The 27,271-nt window shown below is 40.4% G+C and overlaps 1 protein-coding gene across 3 annotated transcripts in view; it reads left to right on the top strand.

The window, feature by feature from the left end:
• The window catches only part of CCDC6 (coiled-coil domain containing 6), a 110,702-nt gene that overhangs the window by 59,173 nt on the left and 24,258 nt on the right, over positions 1 to 27,271 (top strand). For all 3 annotated transcript variants that reach the window (XR_006960883.1, XM_047072811.1, XM_047072812.1), the window contains exons 3-5: positions 9,878 to 10,006; positions 24,045 to 24,148; positions 25,980 to 26,140. Coding sequence is in view for 2 of the 3 variants with exons in the window: in XM_047072811.1 (XP_046928767.1) it covers positions 9,878 to 10,006; positions 24,045 to 24,148; positions 25,980 to 26,140 (394 nt within the window). In the remaining variant the exon portion in view is untranslated. The remainder of the gene's footprint in view (positions 1 to 9,877; positions 10,007 to 24,044; positions 24,149 to 25,979; positions 26,141 to 27,271) is intronic.

Here is a 27,271-nt window from a genome sequence, read left to right as displayed (position 1 = left end):
GTAGTGGAGCCATCTGTTCAGACATGAGGGCTTGTAGGGCTCCTGGGTGGCTCTGTCAGTTGAACATCTGACTCAATTTTGGGTCAAGTCATGATCCCAGGGTTGTGGGATCGAGCCCTGCATTGGGCTCCGCACTGAACATGGAGCCTGCTTAAGATTCTCTCTCTTCTTCTCTCTCCCTCTGCTCCTTTCCCCTGCTTGTGCCCTCTCTCTCAAAAAAAAAAAAAAAAAAGGAAATTATGAGGGCTTGTCCTTGATGTTGAGAATGTTGACAAGAAAATAGCATTTAAAAAATAATTTTCTGGAAGAGCCCAGCTATTGCCTTGCAAAAATTGCTTATACCTTCCCCTCTAGAAAATGACAGATTAGGTAATTCAGACAAACCTCACTGAGGATCAATAAAACCTACACAGAATGCTCTTAAATATTTTTTAAAGCATGAAGAACTAGCAAGATGGAGAAGGCCTGCTGGGCTATGATCTGGGGGAGGTGGGTATTAGGAAGACCCAAACTCCCAGGGCTGGTTTTGTCCTGAGCATTTGCTGCTGCTTATGGAACAGCAGAGAAACTGAGCTGTGCTATGGTAGTTGTGTGGAGCTGAGGTTACAGAAGTTAAAGCTCAGCGTTGGCCAAAGATGGAGACAGCAATAAATGACCTACACTTTATTCATGAACCTTAGGATAAGAACAAACCAGGTTTTTTTTAAAAAAATTTTTAATGTTTATTTTTGAGAGAGAAACAGAGCGTGAGCAGGGGAGGGGCAGAGAGAGAGGGAGACACAGAATCTGAAGCAGGCTCTAGGCTCTGAGCTGTCAGCACAGAGCCCCATGCGGGGCTCAAACTCACAGACTGCAAGATCATGACCGGAACCGAAGTCAGACGCTCAACTGACTGAGCCACCCAGGTGCCCCAAGAACAAACTAGTTTTGTATCACCTGGTGAACTGTAAATCATGAAGCTTTTGTTTTGGATTAAGGTAGACCCAGTCTTCTGGTGCCTGGCAGAAGAAAACAGAATTTTCTGGAGGAAGATACCATCATCCTAGACCACAAATTTCACCTACAAATACAATTTCAAATATGTTGCCCAGCACTCAAGGAGAACCAGGCACATGGGGATATGAGATTTCATGGATGTCAGCTAGTAGAAATGAAAGAACAGAAATGGACTTCACAAATACTTTAGATATTGGAATTATCAGACACAGACTCCAGAGCAGCCATGCTTACTACATTCAAAGAAACAAAGATCAAGCTTGAAATCTTTGTTAGGAAACAGGAAACATATCACAGTTTTTCTTGTAGCTATTCAAAAGGAGAGTGAATAACTCATGAATAATCATATATGGCAATACATTTGAAATTTTTAAATTGTTTTTAGTCTTTTTTTTTTTAATGTTTATTTTTGAGAGAGTGCCAAGTGGGGGAGGGGCAGAGAGAGGGGACAGAGGATCCAAAGCGGGCTCTGCACTGAGAGCAGCAAGCCCCATGTGGGACTTGAACTCATAAACTGTGAGATCATGACTTGAGCCAAAGTTGGATGGTTAATCAACTGAGCAACACAGGTGCCCAGTACATTTGAAATTTTAGATGGAACGGACAAATTAATAGAAAAACATACTGTCTACAACTGGCTGGGGAAGAAATAGAAAACATGAGCTTTGTAACCATTAGAGAAATTGAATAGGTGAGAAACAACCTTTTGTAGTGAAAAATTGCAGGCTCAAATGGTTTTACTGCAAGTTGTATCAAACATTCAAGGAAAAAATGCAGGTGATCTTTGCACAGCACAGGGTTTAGGGGTGCCACCTCCTCCTTCCCATCCTTCTCTCCCCTCCCCCAATCAAAATCTGTGTATAACTTTTAGTTCCCCTGAAAAACTTAACCACTAATAGCGTGCCATTGACTGGAGGTCTTACCTGTAACATAAATGGTCAATTAACACATATTTTTTATGTTATTTGTATTATATACCATCCTTTTACAGTAAAGTAAGCTAGAGAAAAAATGTTCTTAAATCATAAGAGGGACACTTGGGTGGCTCAGTCAGTTATGTGTCTGACTCTTAATTTCGGCTCAGGTCATGATCTCACAGTTTGTGAGAATTCGCCCTATATCACCGTCTGTGCTGAGAGCCTGGAGGCTGCTTGGGATTCTCCTTCTCCCTCTCTTTCTGCCCCTTCCCCACTCGGGCTTGCTCTCTTTCTCTTTCTTAAAATAAAAAAAATAAACTTAAAAGAAAATACATTTATAGTATGGTACTGTATTTGTTAGGGGGAAAAAAAACCTATGTCTATAAGTGGATTTCAGAGAGAAAAGCATTGAAGCTGGAAGGGACAGGAAAGTGCTAAGGCCTTGGGTGGGATCGTGCCTGCCATGTTGGAGGAGCAGCAGAGAGGCCAATGTGGTTGGAGTGCAGTCTTGGAGGGAGAGGAGTAAGAGTTGAGATTGAGGAGGTAATGGGTACTGGGGGTTTGGTGGCCAGCATGCAGATCACGTAGAGCCGTTGAGCCATAATCATGAGTTTGGCATTCAGTCTGCAGTGGGAGCCATGGGGGGCAGGAAAGGGGTTTGAACAAAGTAGTGAAATGATCTTGCCTTGATTGCTATCTCAAGAAGAAATTATGGAGTGGAGGCCAAAGTGGGAGCTAGGCTGTCTATTATAAGACTATTCCATAATCCACACTGAGATAGGGTTGATTGTTCTAGGATGTGGTAGTAAAGATGGTGACCATTGGGTTCTAGGTACATTTTGAAGGAATATCCTATTGGATTGAGGATGGATTAGAAGTGGGCATGAGCAAAAGACAGGCTCAAAACAGACTTGGAGATTTTGGCATCCATGATTGGAAGAATATAGTTAACCATAATTTAAGATGGGAAAGGCTTTAAGTGGAGTAGACTTGGAGTGAGAAGGTCAGAACTTCAGTTGAGTGGTCTAGACATCCATATGGAGATTACAGATAGGCAGCAGGATAGATTTCTTTCAACAGAGAAATTTGGGAGTATTGCCATTAAGTAATGCCTAGAGAAGAACAAAGACATGTCATTGGAAATCACATAAAGAGAACGCAAGGACAGGCCACAGTGTGAGAGAAGATGTTTGCAACCTGTATAACTAACACGAGACTACGAATCAGTATGAAAAATGGACTGCTCCAAAGAAAATGGATAGAGACTTGAACAGACTCTTTGCACAAGCAGATAGGCATATGAGCAGGAAACAAATGAACAAGTACACATTAGTAATCAAGAAAGGCAAAATAAAACACAAGAAGATATTACTAGAGAAGTCTTCTGTATGCTCTCAGGGAATGGAAATGGTTGCTGCTTTTAGAGCAGTTTGGCATTACCTAATGATACTGGAAATATTCACGGTCTGTGACTCAGCAGTTTCAGTCCTGGATATATTCATGATGTTTGCATATGTACACCAGATGTATACAAGAATGTTTTTTGTGGCATTGCACGTAATAGTAAAAAACCAGAAATGACCCAAATACTCATTGTCCATAAAGTAGACAAATTGTGCTCATCCAGCGGGATATCATAAGGCAGTAAAAATACTGTTCAACTAAGTAATGCAGGTGAATGAAATCCTAAGTTTATCTAGCAGAGGAAGCTAGACAAAAAAGAATGCAAAACCAAGCAAAACTAATGTTTAGAAATACATAGGCAATAAAATTTCTTTTAAAGAAAAAAATGCAAGGAGTTCTTACTATGAGTGAGAATCAGGAGAGCGATCACCCCTCAGAGATGGAGAGCTGTGATTCGGAAGGATACACTAGGCTCTGGGAGAGAGCGGGCAGTGTTAACATTTGTTGACTTAGGTGATGGTCACCTGAGAGTACTATATATGTAGTAATGGCACCCTTTATATTTACCTAGTTGTCTTGTTCATCCTGAGGCTTACTCTGAGGGAACAGTGTAAAGGAAGTGAGTCAGTGTTTACATGGACAAGAGATTTGTCCATGATCTGGAGCGGAATTCACTATGTTCTGGTCACTGCTGTTCATGGAGCTTGCAGTCCTGTAAGAGTGATCGAGAATGTATACAGGTGCTCGAGGATGGCAGCACACATCAGGGATAAGGACGAAGGCTGTGAAGTCAGAGACCTGTGTTTTAACCCTGGACCTACCCCTCATCAGCTGTGTGATTTTGAGCAAGTTACTTGACCTCCCTAAGCTGTGGTTTTCTTCTTCGTAAAATGCAAAAGATAGTATCTGCCACAGAGTTATGGCCATATAAAATGCTTGGTACATAGTAACTAGTGCCTTAAAGTATTAGCTGCTTTTAGAAGTAGCTAATAGAAAGATATGAAACATGAACTAGACGTTATCATGCACACAGGTACAATGTGCTCCTCACAGCTTAAAGAAGGGGAGGATACAGTATGTTGGGGGCATGTGGGAAGGTACTGTGGAAGATGTTTTCTGAGCCATCGCTCACTTTGAATAGGTTGGAGGGAGGGATTCAGGCACTCTACCAGAGGGTACAGCATGACCAGGGTTGTGGAGGCAGGGGTGTGCAACCCCTGGACTGGAGTGGTTTCCAGAAGTGTTTGCCCAGCATCATGGGTTTCAGTTTTTTAAATTTATTAGTAAAAGAGTCTTTACTCTTTTAAGAGTAAGAGTAAAAGACATGAACTTTGCCTTTAACACAGTTACAACCATGTGCTGTTTTTTGGCACATCCATTCTTTGTTAGGTGTCTGGACCCTGAAGGCATTTATGCTCATGAACCTTAGACTGTCACTTGGGCAGAATGTGAAATAGCATGAGGAAAGCATGGGAAACTTGGATAGGATTGGATCACGGAAGGACTTGAATGTCATGCCAATGATGTTATACTTTTGCAGGTAAGTAGGGAACCATTGAAGGGTTTTGAGCAGAATGTTGATGTATTAATAGGGTTTGTCTGTCAGGATGATCTACAGTGAATCTGGGGAGATTTATTAGGAAGCTTTGGCAGTGGCCCAGTGAAGAATAATAAAAGACTTGAACTAGATTGGGGCCATGAGCATACAAAGAAGAGGGTGGTTTGACAGCTGCTCTGGAGGCTGACTAAATGCCAACTGGTAACTGATATGAGGTGTTGATTGAGAACAATTGTACCAGTAACAGAAGGGGTTTGGAGGTGGGAATAAGTGTGGGCCCAAGAGACATTTAGTGGTGATATAATGAATTTGAAACGGGAAGCTGACTTTCTGCTCATACTCCTCAATAGAGTGGCTAAAAAGTTGGTTCATAAAAGACTCTATGTCTTTTCACCTAGTTTTGAACTTTTTTTTTTGCACTGCTTCTATGAATAATATAATTGTGTTTGACATCCCAATGACTTCATGTAGTTATTGTCCTATGGTGGCCTTTACTTGGCCCAGTGCAGTTAGTTCTAGCTTTTGGTAGCTGTCAGTAAACCAAGGATGCTGGCTGTGGGATGGGGGTGGTGAGTACACAGAAGTATTAGCCTGGACCAGTGAGAAAGAAGGTGGGAGCATCTTGGGTTTATTCTGAATTGCACTGAGAAAGCTGGGTCCTGGGGCTGGTGGCTGGAGGCTTGCCTCACTTGGCAGTAGCTAGATGGACAACAAACCCAGACTCGCAAACATGCTTCGCCCAGCCTGGGATTTGGCAAACTTGCTGCATGCCGGCTGGGAGGCTTGGCTCGACAGCCGACCTACATGTGCACCTGTGATGGTTCTCTTAGGTGAACAGTTTGCAGTGCTTCTACTTGCTAGTGAGATTTCGACCCAGAATAAAGGTCATGCAGTGAAGAATTCTGGAGTCTCTTATACAATAGGCCTGGTTCACAGAAGTGGCTCCAGAAAGTCTTTATAAATTGTAAGATAGCAGTTGTGAGTGATCGAATGATGCTTAAGCCTAGCCTATTTGAGATCAAATTAATGTTATACTTGTCTTTTTTAACAGGCTGGAAGCTTGCTTTAGGGCTTCATATATAATGAATGGATATGGTAACAAAATGCTCAAGTTTTAATACTTAGAAATTCTTAGGTTTATAGTTTGTATCTTTGCTTATGGCTTTCAGTTATGTTGGTTTTGTTTTGTTTTTGATGGTGAAACCTAAGTAGCAAACTTTTATTCATATAGCCCTAATTCCATTGAAAATGTGCTGCCAGTGGATCATTTGTTACATAATATAATTTCCATTCTACACTTTTTAAAATTAATGTTAACTATATTGCACAAATAGGAGTCATAAAACCCTTGCATAATCTTTGTGATTGACTTTATAAAGTGTATTTATAGAAAATTCTGATTAAAAAATTAATCTGCCTAAGCCTTTTGCTTTAGATATTTAAGGCACACACGTGAGTTTATTTCAAACACATTAATAGAATTTGCTTGACTGTTTACTTCTCAGTTTGAATGATTTTTGCTCTAGTTTAGGATCACTGACCTTCTTGGAAGATTTAAAGTTGCTCATAAAATGTTAAGACCTTTGATTAGAAATTTAAAATCATGACTTGAATTTTATGCCTACACGTAGGAAATTTATTTCTGAGAGCTGGCTTGTGTCAGCCTGAACGAGGCTCCTTTTAGGGTTTTTGGTGTCATGAGCTGGGGATGTTGGTTCAAGCCCCGTTGGGGCCGAATGACGTGGATTTACATGGTATCTGTTAAAAAACCAACAATTTCTGAATGTTCCTCACGCGGACTCTGCAGTTGTTAGTTCCTCAAGATCCCTTTCTGCTCTCTCACCTTCTTGCTCATCTGAACTCTCATGACTTTGAAGGGGGTGTCTCTGTTATCTGTGTGTTTCTCTTTGTATTGGTGGTTTCTTTGTTCCAAGGAAGAACCTATTTCCTGTTTCTAATGCTCTGTTCAGAAACTCCACGCTCTGCCCCGAAATTGGGTGTCACCTGAGAGATGTCAGAACAAAGCAAGCAGCAAAGCTGTTTGTTCCAGCCCTGACTTTCGGGGGATGATGAACACGCGCATCTTTTGGGGGATGATGAACACGGGCATCTTTGGCAGACAGATCTCAAGATGGCTTGATCTTTCCCAAATGGGTTAGTGTAACCCAGGGATCTCACTTGAGTTCTGGTGACAACAGCTTTACCATCAAATTTTCCTTAGGGGATATCTCTTGAGAGGGAAAAGCCTCTTAAAATGGAGAGCTTTTATGGATTTTATTACTAGTTTAATCTGTATTCTTAAAGGAAATACCTCATCAGATATTGACAATATAGACCATCTGTCTAAATAGGAATATTTTTCTGTAAGCCAATGACAGCCTTACCTTTTTCTCAGATTAACATTCTGGCTTTGTGGGCCAGACATGTTTCAATGTAAGATTGCATCCTTGATTGTTTTAATTTACCTCAGGGCAGAAGAATAATGCTAAAAAAAAAGGGGGGGGTTCTTTTAAATAAAAATGGCAACAATTGAAAGCATATTGGAGGAAAACATACCTGATGTAAAAACTACTATGCAGAATGTTTAAAGGTTTTAAGACTAAAGTTTATTTTTCTAAAACCAGTAGATACCATTTAAGCTTGGTGCTCATGAACTGTTCTAGGGTGAGGGTGACATCTTCACTCAAGATGTCCCCTGCGTCTAACGTAGTACTTACAGATGGAGGGTACACAGGTATGTTACGGAGTAAAAGTGTTAGGTGGGGATGGGCATGCTTTGCTGTTTCTTCCTCATGAGTGGTCTTGTTGCATCAGGGTCTTTGTATCTGAAGTGCCAGGAGCTCTTCTTGTTCTCTGTTGGTTTCTCTTGTTTCTTGTAATTCCTGCTTGATCCTGCAGAGCCTGAGTTTTAAAGAACGAGCTAAAAATAGACTTGTCACTGTAAGTGCTTCCTTGCATCTGCTTTTTTCCTGGGTCCCTGCAAGGTTGACCAGCTTTTCTTGAAGTTGCACATCAAAAACAGTTGGAGAAAGAAGCATCTGTTTAGTCAACATTTCCAGCTTAGAAAACTGTCAGATTTTAACCTTTTTTTTTTTTTAACCAAGTATGTGCTTGCAGAGCAGTGGTAATTGTGTCGGTGTGGTGAGGGTTCGGTGCAGCCGTATGGAGGTTGCTCGGGCCTGGCTAATCTTTTTGGGTTGCCCGTCATGCCATATGCAGGGTTTACCCAGAGACACAGTGTCCTCCAGGCAAGCGTCTGTGGCGTCCTGTTTTCTGTTGGGTCGTTTGACTTCTTTTTTTTTTTTTTTTTTTTATTTTTTAACGTTTATTTATTTTTGAGACAGAGAGAGACAGAGCATGAACAGGGGAGGGGCAGAGAGAGAGGGAGACACAGAATCTGAAACAGGCTCTAGGCTCTGAGCTGTCAGCACAGAGCCCGACGCGGGGCTCGAACCCACGGACCGTGAGATCATGACCTGAGCCGAAGTCGGACGCTCAACCGACCAAGCCACCCAGGCGCCCCGGGTCGTTTGACTTTTCAAACGCCAAAGATGCACTAGATGCTAGCGGAGTCTGAAACTGATTCCTCCTAGGTTTGCTCAGGATCCAGTGGGAGAATACTGGCTTGGGGTTCAGAGCAGAATGTGGGTCCCAGCCTCCACTGCCTTCAGCTGAATTATCTTGGTCCAGTCTCCTGTTTTGTCACATAGGAAATGGGAGTGATCACGCCTGCCTAGTGCATATGAAGAACCTGGTACACAGTGTCTGCCTGAAGAAGTGATTTTGAGGGTGAAAGTAGGCAGCAGTGTCCTCTTAGACCCCCACATAAAAGTACATGTGTTTCATTGTTTTTAATGGCTTTTACTTAATCTCTATTGGGCCCTGTTGCTGTCATTCTCTCCAACCCCTGCTGTGAATGAACACTCCCAATTGAGAATGTTAGAAATAATGCATAGAACCCCGGTTGTCATTTCCTCGATTCCCTTTTGGTTTTGATGGTTGGGGGACCTTTTAAAAAAACTTTTCAGTGACACCATAACCTTATCTTTTGTTTCTTTTATTTTTTTAGAGAGAGCGTGAGCAGGGGGAGAGGGGCAGAGAGAGAGAGAGAGAGAAAGAAAGAAAGAATATCTTAAGCAGTCTCAATGCAGAGCCCTGCATGGGATTTGATCCCATGACCTTGGGATCATGACCTGAACCCAAATCAAGAGTTGGACACTCAACCGACTGAGCCACACAGGCAACCCTAACCTTATGTTTTACCTGCATAAATAAGAAGCCTCCCTCCTGGGCTTTTAGGAAAGACGTAGGAGGTGTGATGTACAGTCTCATTATAGAAAGATAATTAATTCTACTGGTTTTTGCCAAAGGATGCTTATTAGTGTATTGAGACATATCATTCAGAATAATTTACTAAATATGTTTTGTGATTGTGACATCTCTTCCTTCTTTACACACATAAAAATCTGAGTAAACTAATTCATTTAATTAAAACTGACTGTAAAATTTCTATTTTTAATATAATTTTTATGATGTTATATAGTTTGAAAAGTACTGACGGGTGTGTGTGTGTGTGTGTGTGTGTGTGTGTGTGTTTGAATAGGGATATTTTTTGAAAACGTTAGTTTTATATTTGAAGTTTCCATCCTTACCTCATCCCTAGCTTCCCAATTCCTCTCTACAGAGGCAACAACTTCTATGTTTTTAAAAACTAAACAATCTGTATTTAATCATGGTTTGATGCTCAGGTGTATTTGCCCCGTCACTTGTGGCCTTTTGGCTCAGGCCAGGAGCTTATGTACGTGGACTGTAACTTGTGGTCGTGAATTAGAGGACCCTCGGAGCAGGTTACACACTAGGTGTGCACTTGGGTATCAGCAGAAATGAGGATTGTAGCTTCTGTGATGATACTTCTTACTCGGTGTAATCAGCTTATGGAGCCGGTGTTTCCGTGGCTTTTGAGTGTCTCAATTCCCACGTCTGTGATTTTTCCATTTTCCAGTTGCAGCATGAGAAAGCCGAACTAGAACAGCATCTCGAACAAGAGCAGGAATTCCAGGTCAACAAACTGATGAAGAAAATTAAAAAACTGGAGAATGATACCATTTCGAAGCAGCTTACATTAGAGCAGGTAAGAATCTATAGTTTTCTCAATACACTTTTTTCCTCATATTATTCTCCCTCACCTTATTCTTTTTGGCCTCAGATACCCTGGAGCATGTGAGTGAAAAATATTTTTCAGCTGTTTCTTCCCACAGTGGAGACTTCATTTTTGTAGTAAGATTGACAAGTCTGTGGAGCACCTGCTCTCTCTGTCTCACACTTTCTCTTTTTTTAACTGCAATTAATAAAGTTTCTGGAGATATACTGTGATGTACTGACTTATAGGTAGGAAATGTTAGGTTCCTTTTACAAAGGGGGAACAATGTGTTTTTAACCACAGGATAGATTCTGTGAAAGTTCCTGAGACAGTGTTGCTGTGGAACTAAAACTTTTTTTTAAGGGGTTCTTGAGAAGAGGCAATTAGCATTTTCCTTCTTTGAATTATTAGCAATATGATATGAACCATATCTTTTCCCAATGTGATTTGTTGGTACAGATATGGAGGCATAGATTTGGTTGCTTATCCTGACTCAGCCTCTCATTAGTTGTATGACCTTGCATTACCTTCTCTGGGCCCAGCTTTTCCATTTGTAAACAGAGAAGGGCAAACTAAAATCAGGAATGGCAAGCTTAACCAGGTACAAAAGGTGGCAAGTCATAGTGTACAATCCCTTTGTCCACTGCCCTCTGCACATGTTGGTGTTTGAGCAGGGTCCTCGCCTTGGGAGTCCAGACTGGGTCTTGTGCTCCTTCAACACACAGAACTGTGGGCAGCCATTGTCAGCCCATCTGCGTTAGTATGTCAGACAAAAGTACCTGTTATCCCTAGTCTAGATGCTCCCTAATGCTTTTGCCCCAATTGAATGTCCTGAAATTTTACTTTTCCTAAGCTAATTATAAGAAGCTGACCATACTGTACAGCGATGTGGTTTCCATGTAAAATTCAGTGTATTGACGAAGATCTTTTAGCTCTTTGTGATTTCAATCCTGATTGCCAGTTTGACAGTTTGGCTAAGCCTTTCATGCAAAGTTGTCTGATTTATCCCGACTTCAGGGTCTTTCTCTGTATCTTAGTTCATGCTGACTGATTGTGGAATCTACCCAGGGCCGTTCTAGTTCCATTATTTTACCTGAGAACGAAATGGTGATGGGAATGTCAGGTTTGGGAAGAAGTCCAGGTTGGCTTTAAACTCATCTAACTGACTTTTGTTTTCTGTGTTATTCTTGTATCTCCCTATATCAAAAGAAAGGGATGTCACTGGGTTTTCTAAGATTGTGAATAATGGTCCTAAAAACATTTTTCTATCCCTTCCAGGTAAAAGAAAAAAAAGGTCTATTTTCAAAGGTTGGCTATTTGATATACATCCAGAGTAATCTATACTTACCATTCATCTTTGGAATTCAGATGCAGTATCTAAATTTGGAAAAATCCACACGCTGTTGGAAAACATTTTGTTCCAGAGTTCACCTGTTTAATTCCTAGGATTAGGGGACAACCAGTTCCGTTCAAGTTAAAGCTTGGAAGATTCTTGTTGAAGGTCTCTGACACACCAAGTACTTGTTACTGATACTTGTTCATCAAGAGCTAACCAAGTACCAAGTGAAACTCTCAGTGCTTGTATTGTGAGAACTTCATTTGGTCATAGCGTTCATGGTGATGGCTGAGTGTTAATGGCTTCTTTCTTGTATTTGCAGAAGTTCATAAGGAGTCTATGGGACAGGGGCTGTGACTCCAGGGTTTAGTGTGGCCACAAGGTGGAGGTAGTGGTCTGGCATCAGAGAGAGGACAGTTTGGTCTTCTAGTCTATGGGAGAGAGAACGAGTTGTTGTACTGTCTAAAGGCTCCAGCGACTTTCATCATGGAAACCCTTTAAAATGATTCCAAGGCATACATTCTTGCCAGGTTAATGACTTAATACACGTTTAGGGTTATTTCACACCTCAACAATTAAGAAATGGATTTCCACAATGGAATATATGCATTGTAAAGCCCTATCCTGAAAATAAGCCTCAGATCTGGGATGTAAAGTTTCTATTTAACATCTTTAAGTGTTTACTTATTTTTGAGAGAGAGTGCGCACATGCATGCACACGAGTGGGAAGGGGCAGGGAGAGAGGGAGACACAGAATCAGAAGCAGGCTCCAGGCTCTGAGCTGTCAGCACAGAGCCCCACACGGGGTTCAAACCCACAAAGGATGAGATCATGACCTGAGCCATAGTCGGACACTTAACCGACTGAGCCACCCAGGGGCCCCTCAAGGTCCTGTTTTAATTAAGATGAGAAACTGCCCCCACCCCGACCCCTGCTTTGTTTTAGTATGTCCAGGATGATTAAATGTTGGGGATCTTTTGCTGTATTCTGTTTAGCTACAAATAATTTTAGTCAATGCTTAAGGGGGAACAGTTTTTTCCCCTCCAGTAGAAATAAATCTCTGTTTCTATGAATGTGATCTGATCCTCTCTTAGGATTATCATCCATATGATATACTATATGTCACAGTCTCTGTTATAGAATATATTCTGTATCATAGGTTATCAGAAGAGCAAAGGCATGTACTATATTATGTATTATATAGATTTATATGTAGTACATGGCTTTGCTCTTCTGACAATAAACATAGTTTTTAAACTGTAAGCTATTTGAAGGCAATTATCCCATGTGTCTTATGGTATACCACTGCTTTGCTGGAAGAGTTTAAGTGTAGATTTGCCAGGTAACTGTCATTTGTGTTTTGGAAGGAGGTACAGTATAGTGTTCAGGGCCTGGATACTGGATTCAAGAGGAACTGGATGTGAACCTGGTTCTTCTGCTTAATATCTTAGTTCACTTTTCGGGGGTGGGTAGTAGTGGTGGTAGTGGCTTTATTGAGATATAATTCACATACCATAAAAATCATCCATTTAAAATGTACAACTCATTGGCTTTTAGTATATTCAGAGTTGTGTAGCCAAAACCACAAACAATTTTAGAGCATTTTCATTACCTCAAAAAGAAACCCTGTACCCTTCAGCTGTCACTCTGAATTTCCCATTCCCTTTAAGCAGCCACTACTCTGTATTTGCTCATGCTGGATACTTAATAAAAATGAAATCATATATAGTATGTCATCTTTTGTGAGTGGCTTCTTTCATTTAATAAAAGGCTTGTATCCATGTTATAGCATGTATCGGTACTTGACTCCTTTTCCTGACTGAATGATGTTTCACTGTGTGGATATATCCTATTTTGTGTATGTGTTCATCATTTGATGGACATTTTGGGTTGTTTCCATCTTTTGGTTATTAGGAATAATGCGGCTGTGAACATTCACGTACAGTTTTTCATGTGGATATATGTTTTCATTTTTCTTGGGCGTATACCTAGGAGTGGACTTGCTGGATTACATGGTAACTCCATGTTTACCTTTTGGGGAGAGTGCTAGACTGTTTTTCAAAGTGGCTGTGCCATATTGATTATAGCGTCCTGGTAAATGTGAACTGGTATCTCATTGTGGTTTTGTATTTCCCTGGTGACTAATGATTTTGAGAATCTTTTCATGTGCTAATTGGCTATTTTTTATATCTTTGAGAAAAATGCCCATTCAAGATCATTTTATTATTGAATTCTAAGAGTTCCTTATATATTCTAGATACATTTCCCTTATCACATATATCATTTGCAACTCACATGCCAGGGGACCCTCACTGTAGACTAGGATTAGTCTGGTCAACATGACTTTAGTGCTTTTATGTTTTGTTTCGTTTTGTTTTTTTAACTGGTGGTCACTGCCTGCAAACCCTTATTTGAGAATTTTTGTTTAAACATGGTCATTGTTTGTCTCTTATTTGGCATTCACATTTTCTTAGGAGACAGTAAGAATATCTAGAACTTGGAATATTCTTTTAGTGTCAAGATATCTTAATCTTGAATGTTTTCTGCCAACCAGGAAGAGTTTTTATTATTTCTCTGGAGAAGGATAGCTAGCATCAAAAGGTAGTCCACATTTGCCTATTTATTAAGTGAAGTTCAACTCAGCAGCTCTGGAGGGCCCTCTGTGCACTTGGCATGGAAAACTATGGGAAAGAAGAAAATAGTGGCCATAAGCAGGTGGACTAGATACTGAATCATTCTTAGGTAGTACAACAGAAAAAAGTGGAATAAGTTAATGGAGAATTAGTCCCATAATTCAGCTAACATTTACATCGTGAACAGGATTGCCTGCCAGGTACCAGATGCCTCACTCTTTTTCTTTTCTCTAGCTGGCATAGTGAGTATAGTTTTCTCTGTTACTTCTGGAATTTGGTCCATCATCTTTTATCTGAGCTATATCCTGTTCCCAAAGCAAAGACACTGTTTGTCTAAAGCTGTATTCAGAATGGGATGGCAATTTCATTCATTAGGATCCATTTTTTTAATCTGTCTGTATTAAAGTGTATTTAAGTCATGTCTTCAACCGGTATGGGGCTCGAACTCACGACCTTGAGATGAAGAATTGCTTGCTCTTCTGACTGAGCCAGCCAGGCACCCCTCATTAGCATCCGTTTATAAACATCGTATCCCATGTAGTTTTTAGGGAAACTCTCACCTTGGTTCAAATCTTCCTTCCATCTGAATAAACTGTATGCCTTCAGGCAAGCAATTTGAGCTCTTTTGTGAAATAGACATTAGTACCTAATTCCTAGGTGTGTTGAGGGGATTAATGTTGCATCCTGCCTTTCCTCACTACATGCATATTGAAGTTCTTCATTCCTCCACTCAGAATCCTTCCAGTGTGGACTGCACAGCAAGAGATAAGTTAACATGGCAACCCAGTACACTGATGTTTTTGTACCCGTATATATGACTGGGACAAGTTCCATAAGACAACATTTCTTTTGATTTTCTATTGAATTCCATTTCATTTTTAGCAAAATGTAGGTCACAGTAGACTAATTTCACAATCCAATAATGGTTCATGACCTGCAGTTTGAAAATCATGCTCTGCTGTGTGCCATGCTTTCTTGCCCCCACATCTCCATGGATCTGTTTCCTCTGCCTGGACCGCTTTTCTCCCTCGCCTGCCCCATTCTCCTTCATCTTACCTGACTTTCTTCCTCCAGGCAGTTAGGGGCGTTTGCTGTAAAAGTATTTACATAATGATCAGTATTTCTCTTGTAATACTTGGTACACAAACAGCAACTAGCAAACAATTATACGAAGTGTTTCTTCCCTATAAGTTTTCTAATAAATTGAAGGAGGGAAAGCACAATGTTGACCTCACCACCGTATCCTGGTGACTCACATCTATTAAGCTCTCCAAAAATGGTAGCTGCTGCTGTTAATAATGAAAGTTTCCATCTAATTTCTATGGTACTTTACCCTACCCGTTTTCCAGGAAAATGAGAATGCATATTATTTGAGCCACAAATGTCTCACCACCTTCCTTGACCTTGTCTCCTCAATTTATGAGTCAGAATGTGCTCAAGTGTCATTTGTGACCCAGCCCCTTTGGCTTTCTTTTGTGCCCATGCTATAGGTAGTGCATTTGTATGGTACATATCCTGTATTAATTCAGCACATCTTTGTTTTGTGCCTGCTCTCTGCACAAACTCTGCTAACAAAGATGATGTTAGGTCCCAGCCTCGTGCAGTGTGATCTCCTGTTCCAGGAAGGCCAGTGAAGAGGGATGCTGTATGCATGGCTGTGGTGGAGGGGAGCAGTGAGGCCTCTGTGGTGGCCCCGACCCCCTTTCCCCTACAACCACGGGAGACACCCCAAAGCTCCTTGGCACCGGGTTTAATTATTTGTTAGTGGACACACGTGGTTGGATAGATCTAAATCCAGCCTTGTTGCGGGGAAGGAGAGATTGAGAGGAGACAATAGGAGAGAAGACATGCAGTAAAAAGTGAGTATCAGCACTGTGTGGAGCAGAGATACTGGAGACAGAGAAGAGAGCTCATGAAGAAGATGTGAAATTGAATCCTTCCTCTTTGCTGCTGGGCAAGGAAAGAGAAGGAGTTGCATCTTTGGTGTCTTTGAGGGCATAGTTTATCTTTACAGTCAGCATTTTGCATAAGGCAACCACGTAGCTGTAGGCCTCAGTGGTTACCTTCAGCCTGGCAGCATCAGGTGCTTACAGAGGCTTGACAAGACCCCAGCTTACAGGATCATTGCAGAGGTGACACCCACTTATCCTGGTGTCTCTCACCATCTGTAACCAGCAAATGCAGAGGCTGGGGTTTAGAGTGATGCATTTCAATCCTTAGGACAAGATTTAATTTTGTTCTTTTTTTTTTTTTTTAAGTGAAACAAGGACACATTTAGTGTATTTTAAGTTCTATTGGGAAGAAAGGAGGGGCACCTGGGTGGCTCAGTCGGTTGAGCATCTGACTCTTGATTTCAGTTCAGGTCATGATCCCAGGGTCATAGGATGGAGCCCTGCATTGGGCTCCATGCTGAACGTGGATCCGGCTTAAGATTCTCTGTCTCCCTCTCCCTTTCCCCTGCTTGAGCATGTGTGCTTTCTCTCTCTCTCTCTCTCTCTCTCTCTGTCTCTAAAAATTTAAAGAAAGAAAGGAAAGTTTTAGGTTTCCAACTCTTAGAATAGTTGCTCTTAGTCAAGGATACAAGATGGCCTTTCTCACTTACTTGTATACAAAATAATTCATTCAAAATACAAACCAGTTTTGCATCTTTGGTTGATCTTTTTTTAGTTGCTGTGGAGCCAAGGTATTTTTAAAATTCACAGGGAATGTGGCCCTACTGGGTTCTATTAGAATTCCATTCACACTAACTGCTGCCCTTGCAGATTCTTGCAGTGCGAGGAATCTGGGTAGTACCTGCTGATTTCTGTGTGCCGTTTTCCCCCCCAAAGAACAACCATGTTACTTGGGGTTTACTTCCATTAAAGAGATGAAATTTAGTGACCACTGCATACTTTGAAATTTGATTTCAAGTGCTAATCTCAAATTATGGAAATCATGGGAGTTTTTAATTAAATGTTTATATGAAAATAATCTATTGCTCTTTCAAGAAAAATCGGAAGACACAGAAGTACACAAATGATAAAAACATTACCTGGATTACAATCCACCCCTCAAATAACTACTATTCATATTTCTTCTTCATCTTCCCTTTTTTTTCTTTGTTCTTCCTTTAAAAAAAACTGTAGGGTATTACAATTTGCTACCCTGATTTTATTTTATTTTTAAATAAAACATCATAACTTGTGCCTGCACATTTATGCAAAATGCATTAGGGTACAGCCAGACGTAATCATAGTAAATCCTGAAGTTAGCTGGGTGGCAATTTGATTGTAGCAAATCCTTGAGGGTGTTTGGGTTGCTTGAGAAGCCTGGGTACAAGCATCTTACCTACTGCTTATTTGGGAAAGCTGGGAAAAAGCCTCAAAGCATAACTGAAAAATTAGTGGAATTTTGTGCCTTGAAAGCAAGCAAGCTGGGGGCACTCCTCCAGTAGTCAAAGGAAGCATCAGTGGGCTCTCTTTTCAGTTGATTTGTTTTGTAATCCAGAAAACAGGATGTCATGAAGCCAAGGATGTCATGAAGCCAACTGAGAGGTCCCAACTCCAGACTTGGGAAAGTAAACTCTGAGTTCTGTCAGGGACACAGATAAGGAAGTCTTTCTGCAGGATATGGGGGGAAAAATCCCTCAGAATTTCTTTGCTAGATCTCATTTCAATTAAGTAGAAAAACCGCACTGTGTTTCATCTTGTCAGACTTTATTTTGAAGTATCAGATAACACCTGCCATGTGGATCAGTTGGTGCAAATGTTGTTACATAGTGGCAGGGAAAAAATTCAAAATGTGTTTCCTGTGTAAGGAAAGAGATACCTCCCCATGATCCAACAGTGTGTGTTTCTGGTCATGCATGCGTGTATGTATGTGAAAACTCTCGCCAGTTAAATTGAAGTCCGTTGGTATGCTACAGTAAGGGCAATAACATCCAGAGAGTACTGTACTCAGGTTTTCTCATTGCTTGTGATTTTGAAATGCATGAAATCTGTTTATGACCAGAGCAGTAATTTGGTTGATGACTTAGAAAGGGCATTCTCCTTAGCTAAACATGCATGGCTAATGAATGAATGTCTAAGTAAATCCAACATCTCTGCGTAAGGAAGTGGGATGGATGCAGTAATGACTTTTCATGGAAACTTCCATTTTGGATAAAGCATATCAAGAGAAGTTTCCCTAATGTTATTTTCTTAAGCTTATTTTAGATAATGGACTGGTGGTAGCCACTGATGTGATACTGTATCTACAACATACACTGTGTTATGACTTCTTTCCCAGGTCTTCTCCACTGCAGTCTGGGTGTAGCAAAAGAATGTACACCCTGTTCCATCAATGGTACTTATGTTAAAGTCCCCTAGAATTATTTACCCACTATGCAAATTTGTATATTATCCCGGTTAAGTGATGAAAACTTAAGTCCAGAAACCATATAAATCTGAATAATTCTGTGTGTGTGTGTGTTTTTTTTTCATAAAAGGCCTTCATTTCTCAACATCACTGAATAAAAGTTTTAAACTTTAATAAAATTTATTAAACTGGTAAAATGATGAAATAATGTCATTTTTACATGTTAATATTGATGCAATATTAATATTGTCCTGAAGTTCAGTTCATCAGAAAACAAATCTAATTTTTACAGGAGAAGTCTTTGAGAAAATATATTTGGAAGCTGTAGTATAAAAGGTTGACTCTGGGTTATCTGGAAAATTCTCAGTATTTCAAATAGCTGACACTTCACTATTATCCTCTGAGATTTTATTGGCTTATTCTGGATTTTGTATATATAAATTATCATCTTCAGTTAATGGATGTACTGTTAAATTGTACTGGGAACTTTCACTTTTAAGATCAGACATCTTTAAATTTCTTCTGTTACAAAAATAGTAAGTGTTCATTAAAGAATTGGGTGGGAGCAGGAAAAGGCGGGAAGAGAAATTATCACCAATATTCTGTTCACCCAAGGGGCAGCCCTAATTATCTTGCTGTATAGTTCTTTATGTTTTTTTTAACATCTCTTTCCTTTTTTTCCTCTATCAGTATATTCCTGATGTACATAGATAGATTTTTCACTTGTGATTTTGACTTCTTGGACTTAAAAGTGAGCAGCCTTTCTCTCCTTTTTTGTTGCTCTTCACTGACCAGCTTCCCTCGGTTCTTATTTGGCTTTGCATTACACTAGCAGTGGTGATGACCTAGAACTTGGTTTTAATTTTGAAACCAGCCTGCAGCTTGGTTAATCAGATAGGTACCTGGGGGCTCTGTGGTCTATGAACACCTGTCTTAACTCATCTGTAATAAAATCTGTAATAAAAATTGGCAGTTCGATTTCTTAAAAAAAAAAAAAATTTTTTTTTTCTTCAGAAAGCAAGGGTCAGATATCTTCCACCTAGGAGGAGCATTGTCAGGGCTGAGCAAAAATTCCAGTGATTGCCTGAACAGACACCAAGAGAGGCACTAACAGAGTGTTTTTAAGTTTTACTCCATGTCTGTTGCTTTAATTTGCGAACAAGGCTTTGCCACAGAGTAAGGACCATGATGTATTATTATACTCAACTCTTTCCATGTGAGTTGCCCCTGATCTGTTTTAATAGCCCCCTCATGAATCCTGTTCTTTCCTATGTCTATGTAAAACCTTGATTAACTCGAATGTATTGGCAAAGTAGGATGGGATGAGATCTTTTATTGGCTCTACTCCTTGTAGTAGAAACAAAAGGGTCTTATCCCATTGGGGCTGCTAGAACAACATAGACTGGCTTTGTTTCTCATTTCTCATGGTTCTGGAGGTTGGATCTGGATCCTGGTGTGATGGAGTCCCGATGAGGACCTTCTTCCAAGTTGCAGTCTGCCCACTTCCCCTTGTATCCTCATGTGGTGGGGAGAGCAGACAGCAGCAAGCTTCAGGGTCTCTCTTGACTTCTAGAAAGGACATGAATCCCATCATCAAGGGGGTCATGACCTCATGACATCAACTAAACCTAATTACCTCCTAAAGACCCCACCTCCAAATACCATCACATTGGTGGTTAAGGCTTTACCATATGAATTTGGGAGGGGGGGGAACACAAACATTCAGCCATTGAAAAAATACATTTTTTTTTTTTTACTGTAATTTAGTCATTTTCTGAATATTTACTGTTATTTTCCCAAGTGGTTCTGTTGTATCTCCAGGGTCACCACTTTGAACATCTATAATGGTATTATATAACAAATTGATTGGCAATTGGGCTAAATTATCAATAGCCTTCAGATACTACCTAACTTGGAAAGTTCGGGGGATTGTTGTGCTAATCCATAGTACCCACTTGTTTTCTTAGGATTTATCTCTCTTAGGAAAAAAAAAATCTAGTCAACTAAGAGTTGGTTAATATAGGTCTTAGAGGACTCTGTGATTTCTTTTTTAAACATGGGGTACTCTCCTTACATTGTCACCACCTAAACTACCCTCTCCTGTATGTTGTAACAGACTGTGTGTCTGTGTTCTGTTTGTATGATAGCTCTTATTTCATGGGCATTTCCCTCTCTTTTATTATATTGGATTAGTTGTAATGGGCTGCCTTCCAGAATTTGTTTTTTAAGCCATAGGTTTGGGGCTCAAAATATATTTTCCCATGGAAACAAGGATAATATTGTTAGACTAAAACTTTTTAATATAGGTTGAACAAAGTTCACTAAGACCTTCCAAGATTCTAGGATTGAACACAATGGTTAGGCTGAAGTTCTCATGAGGCTTTTTGGCTAACCATTTCTTTCTCATACCTCTGCCCCCAGTGTCCCAGTTCTCTTTAAATCAGAAAATGCTGCAGTGAGAAAGAAGTGTGATGGTGTTTGGAGCCATCTCTCGGCCACCCCCTACCTTTTACTTTTTTGGTAATGGGTCAGTATCCGCCCACTGAGAAGATACAGATAGGATGGGCTGTGAATTCAGATGAGCCAGCTAGATTTATTATACTCAAAGTTTATCCACTAAAGTTTCTATATTTATTTTGGGAACATAATAAGAACTCCTGGTCTGACATTAATTAACTTGCAATGGAAAGGAGAGCTATTGAAGAGAAGAAAAGAATTTGGCAGTCCATTGAACTGACTTAATTATAAAGCAGGCTTTCAAATGAGTATTCTACAAATCCGTGATATCCATTGGTGCTGAGTGCTCGCAGAATCAGCAGTCAGAGTGGCTTGGGTTTGCCCGAGAATTTGATGTTGGCGATAGATGAATGGGCGCCTGTTGTACGAACACTGAATGTAAAAAGCCCTCAGGTATTACTAGGAAGGAGTTGGGGAGAGGATGACAGTTAGAGACCAGCATAAGGAAAGCAGTGTGTCACTGGGCCGATGTTTCCATTCAGGCAAGACTCTCTGACTTCCTACTCTGTAAACTCAACATACACTGTCAGTTTTGAGGACTGTCTGGTATCAGGACAGTGCAAGCATGGAAAAATCTACTTCTGTCTGAATCGGCAGAGCTGGTGTGTATGCTCTGGCTCCAGATGTATAGGTTGTGGAATTAGACAAGAGGTGGAAGGGCAACTCTGATCCAGAACTTAAGAGAGTATTAATCATAATCATAATTAATCATGATAATATCATTGCCTCTAACTTCTTTGCCCTTTAGTGTCAGAGCTCCTCAGCAATGCAGAAAAGTTGAGATTTTTAATTTTTTAAAAGCATTCATTCATTCATAATTCATTTATTGAAAAGTTGAGATTTTTTAAAACTGAAAAAACCCCGAAAGACCCTACCCTTTCTAAGGCTTAAAGATAATGTGGACTCCTACAGCACTGCCCGCCTGTGTAATGAAACCCCTGCGTCTGAGCCGCTGAGCCGGGGCCTCCTGTGTCGTCTGCTTCATGGAAGTAAGTTCATAGAGCATTGGTACAGCAAACCCAGCTTTCACAGGAAGCTTTGGTTCACTGAAGGCAGTAAATTGATAACTTGTAGCTCAACCAGTAGGTGCTGAAAAGAACCTGAGATTCACGTACCTTTTCTGCTTGTTTCTCCCGCTCTCTTACCTGTGTCGGCATCGTGTCAGACTCCTAAACTACCCTCTGCTCTGCTGCTCCCAAGAATTGTTGGCTTGCAAATCAGAATAACTTACCCTAAATCTTACTTTCCCTTCAGGATCCCCATAGTTGAGGGTTGGACAGGACCCAGTTCTTTTGGCCACCGTGGTGACTGCTCCCACTCCTATCCTGGTGATATCGCTTTGCCAGAGTCACACGATCTCCCAGGGAAGTGGTCTCTTGGCGCTGAAATGAAAGGATGGCCTTAGATTGTTCTCTTGCTCCCCCCATCTCTAAGGGTCTGGAGCTGAACTGGCTCAGACTGAAGACAGCTGCCATCTTAAGCCTCACAGAGAATGATAGTGGCTAGTCCTGGAGGGGACCACACAGGTCAGGTAGGCCAGGCTTCTCATTTAGTGGATAAGGATCTGCTCACAGCCACATGCTTAGTAAGTTGTACATGGGTAGAGACAGCTTTGTCTTGATTTTGCTTTTCAGAGTTATTGATTAGCATTATGCATGATTACTCTAAAATTAAAAGCAATTTGGTGTAAGTTTACTAGGCATCCCTATGGTAAAACAATTCCTAGCTTGAAATTTTCCTTGCTTGCCAAGTACTCTCTATAATGCTTTTAGTTAAACATGGGAACAGGATCCTTACAGGGTAAATGCCTTGGAATTTTGTTTCTTTAAAAAAATGGCTGTAAATTGTACTTCAAAGCTTGGCTAAACATGTGGTCAGTGCAGAGAATCACGCAGTTTAATAGGGGTTCCATGAGCTGCTCCAGGGTTTCTCCCGGTTGCTGCAGGTTGAAAGTGTCTGACATTCTGAAGAGCATTTGTGCATTCGCGTGCTCCCAGCTTCACTGCACAGAATGCTTCTGACTTGTTCTGAGTCCCCACCACCCTCCCCACCCCCATGCAGGGAAGGTATTTCCAAGCTGTATTTTCATTTGACCATGTGATCTTGGTTTATTCACTGTTAATAAGATCTGCTCTGGTTGCTTTAAAAGTCTACGGTTTATACATGGTACTGGTCTCATTTTACTGTGTACACAGGGACCTCTGATCAGTGAGGAGTCTCTGTGACCTGCTAAGGACATCTTTGCAGCTGTGCAATCAGAAATAATTTGTTGACTCGGTGATTGAAAAAGTGAATTGCTACTGGTTGAAGAGACAGCACAGGGGCAGTACCATAGACATTCTCTCTTAAAAAAAAAATCTGTTACAATTATTTAATATCTCAAACATGTAGAGAAGTGTAAGAATGATATAACACATTCCCTCTACTGTGGCTGTGAAATTTAGCATTGCACTCTCTATCCCTCTTGCCAGCCTTGTATTTCTTCATCTCTCTTTTACTCTCCACCAAAGTATATAACTTATTTCAGTTACTATCTATGCCCCCACTAAAATGTAAGTGTCATGAAGGGCAGAAAATTCTGATTTTTGGTTCCCTGCCAGTGGCCTTGTTCACAGTATTCGCATATTGCCCAGTATTGATTGATTAAATGAATTTTTCCATGTTTGCTTCTTTTCATGGAGTAGAGTGCATTTGGGGGTTTCCTTTGCAGCTGCATACTTTCACCCAAATCAGATCTTTCTCTTCCCTACCTCCTCAGAAGTTACTAGTATTGTGCATCCTTTAACCAGTATGTAGAATTGTCTTGAGGTGTTTGAGTTCTTTATATACATGGTAATATAACCTTTCTGGTTTAACTACATGCAGAACCTGGGGGGGACAGACCCAGATAAATCCTGGTGTGAGTGGTAAGCACAGCTCCCCCAGACCCTCTTTAAAGAAGATTTTCGTGTGTCTTGAAATGCTGAAACAAGCAGTGTGATTCATGTACCAGAGGGCAATGAAGCATTCACATCAAAGAGTGAACCTGTCTCAGTTTTCTCAGTTGAAGTTTAAGAACTAGATGCGCTTAATGTGTCTGTGCCAGGAAACTGGCCATTTCTTTGCAGATTTCTCCAAGCAAGGGGGTCCTAATGGTCCAATAAAAAAACCTCATTAACAAGGTTTAAATGGCCTACTATTCTCAGTAAAACTTTTTCCCTTCCTTTAGTTGAGACGAGAGAAGATCGACCTTGAAAATACTTTGGAACAAGAACAAGAAGCACTAGTTAATCGTCTCTGGAAAAGGATGGACAAACTTGAAGCTGAAAAGCGGTTTGTTTAGTCTTGCTGTTCAGTACGGTGTGTGTGCATGTCTGGGGTGCTGAGCTGGGTGTGACAAGGATAACAGAAGGGGCATTGTGATGCCCTGAGTGATGCACTCATTCATTAATTTGCCAAACCAAAAAAGTGTTGACAGCCTTCTGAACTCTTCTCATGCTGGTCACCTCTTTATATTTCTCTCTTATCGTCCCAGTAAAATTTCCTTTCATTTGGGGTTAAAGGCTATGAAGAGATTAGCTAAGGTGCTATTTTTCACCTTTAAATTGTTTGAAAGATGGTTGCAATTTCAACTTTTTACCTTGTTGAACTGGCTCCCCCAGTTTTCTAAAGTGGTTAGGATGTATATTGTGTACAGTTAATGATTACACATCTCTAGAATGTATTTCATGAGGAAGGCTGAGATTTTAACAGGAAAATTATCTATTTTAAAACTTACTGTAAAAAACTTGATGTAGTTAAGGTTAGGAATTGTGCTAAAAGTAGGTACATGGATGTGAAATGTCATTCAACAGCAAATGTTTCTTGAACCCCTTTATGCAAAACACTGTCAGGCCCTAATTTCTAAGTACTATGTACTTTGCGGGGGTGATGGAGCAGGGCTTGAAGAATGGCAGGGAGGTTCTGTATGTGGGATGTGTTCATGGGTATGGAAAGGGAGTTTTTTAAAAATGTTCATTAAGCTACTTCACTAGGATCTTTTGTTTGCTAACCAGAGTCCTTTTGACGTAACTATTTGGTCTGCATGAACATCCATAAGTTATTTTGAGTTCATCTCTAAATTTGCAAAATATAGTCCTGTCTTTAAGTGAAAAATAGAGCTCTATCCCTGGGGGAAATATTCAAGCTGTAGGTGAATTGGCTGTTTTGCATTATTGTAGTGGTACTAATAAATTGAATTATTAAAAGTTACTTAATATAATAAATGCAGGGATCATTACAGTATTTAACATACCAGTTTTCTCAACAAGGGCAGGCCTAAAGGTGATTCACAGTTTGCATTTGGGCAAATTTAAAGGTAAAAAGTTAAAAACCAAACCAAAACCCTAGCAGCTTATAAAAGGGGACTTGGAGGTCCATTGTCAGTCTGCCTTCCTTTGCAGAATGCAGCTGGAGGTTTTGTATAGATAAGTACCAGAGTATTGTGTTAAGTAATATGAAATTATCATCTGTAGGTCAAAAGTTGTTGAATATTCACATTCCATGTGCTTCAAACTAATGATAATTGGTAGAGAAGGTGGGACCACCAATTATTAACCCAGTGATTTTGGTTTTATTTTGTTCTTTATCTTTTTGCCTCTGCTATGGCCAAAAGTAAAGGGCCTTCAGTCCAGTTTGTCATGCCGTTAGGATTGGTTTTTCAGGAGGGAATTTTAGAAGTGGAGTCTATGTGAAGCCACCTTCCAAGGGGGTTCATAATATGGAGTTTGTAAGTTTCACCAGCACTGAGTGAAATTTCTTTAGTCAACCATACAAATCAATATGATGAATGTTTAGGTAGCAGATAATTCTGAGTGCCTACTGTATGCCAGGCATAATAAGCAGAAGCAGACATTGCAGACTTTCTCGCTAATGCTTAATTATCAGTGGTCCCTGAAAAGAAAAAAAAGGGTGGATCCTACAGCCCTGCCTTTTGACCTTGACTGGATCCTACTAGGTAAGGGAGCTCAGAAGTAGATATAAAATGGGCAGAGGAGTTTGGCAACCCTGTGAATTCTGGTGATTTACAGGAGTTTGCTATTAAAACAAACCCTCCAGCTAGTAGGTTGTTTTGTCTTTTAAGGCAAACTGTTTTTCATTGTTGGAATTTTTCTTTTCACTGAAGAATCCTGCAGGAGAAATTAGACCAGCCGGTCTCTGCGCCCCCGTCGCCTAGAGACATCTCCATGGAGATAGACTCTCCAGAAAACATGATGCGCCACATCAGGTTTTTAAAGAATGAAGTGGAGAGGCTGAAGAAGCAGCTGAGAGCCGCTCAGTTACAGCGTATGTAGCCTCTGATTTCACTGGTCTTCTGAGTACAGAATTAATCCATTTTCCAGCTACAGGATTTTACCAGTATTTACCATTGAATTTGCATAAATCAAATCCATACTGTATTTCATTACCAGTACATGTGTCTAGAAATCTTTCTATCATCCTGGAATAGATTATTTTTGAAAGTATTATAGTGGGACAAGGCAAATAGTTTAGAATACTTCTAGAAAATCAAATAATTTGAGGAGGGTCCAGAATCAGGCACTATTATTAATCTTCTGCCCCATGTTCATCTCTAAGATTGCAGTAACAAATGTACTTTTGGGGAATTAAGGCAGAGAATATAGTATTTATTTTCCTTACTACTAAACTTTAGCATCAGATAACATCTGTTCATCATACTTGAGGAATAAATGCTTTAAAAATTTATACTGATTATTTTGGAAAAGGTCAAGATGTTGAGTTAGAAATCAAAGGAACTAGATTTCTGAACACTTGCCTAGGGCACTGTGTATTTGCTTGGGCTTCTCCTGTTTATGCAGTTGGGTTGCTCATGTGGGTCTGAATAGACCTTGTAGTGAAAGGTATGCAGGGAAAAGTAGCTGTCCTTCTCACCCCTGACCCCAACCACCCAGGTCTCACAATTACACAGTTTTTATTTATTTCTTCTTCCAGATAAACTTATTTTATACAAAAAGTAGCACAATGAACACACTCTTGTATTTTTCTTTTTTTTACTTACTGTATCTCGTAATTTTTTCCTTGCTAATACATAGAGATGTCTTACTCCTTTTCTAAAAGGATGCTTGGTATTTGGTTAAGTGGATACACTAGTGCCCCCGTACCCCCAGTTTCACTTCCCGTGGTGTCCATTACCTGTGGTGAACTGCAGTCCAGAGGCAGATGGTTCTCCTCCTGACTTAGCATCAGAAGGTCAGTAGTAGCCTGATGATATGTCACATGCCTGTGTCATTCACCTCACTTCCATCTCCTCATGTAGGCATTTTATCATGTCACATCATCACAAGAAGGGTGAGTATGCACAGTAAGATATTTTGAGAGTGTCAGAGACAAAGACCTTCCCTTGCCCTTCAAGGTCCTTCTAGTCGGACTAAGAATCAAATTGATATGAGACAGATT

The sequence above is a fragment of the Lynx rufus genome, unplaced genomic scaffold, assembly GCF_022079265.1.
Source record: "Lynx rufus isolate CCGP_SWC_20201006 ecotype Redwood Valley unplaced genomic scaffold, mLynRuf1.p SCAF_11, whole genome shotgun sequence".
Classification (NCBI taxonomy): Eukaryota; Metazoa; Chordata; class Mammalia; order Carnivora; family Felidae; genus Lynx; species Lynx rufus.
The sequence above is the reverse complement of the archived record's forward strand: the minus strand, read 5'-3'. Positions and strand labels throughout refer to the sequence as shown.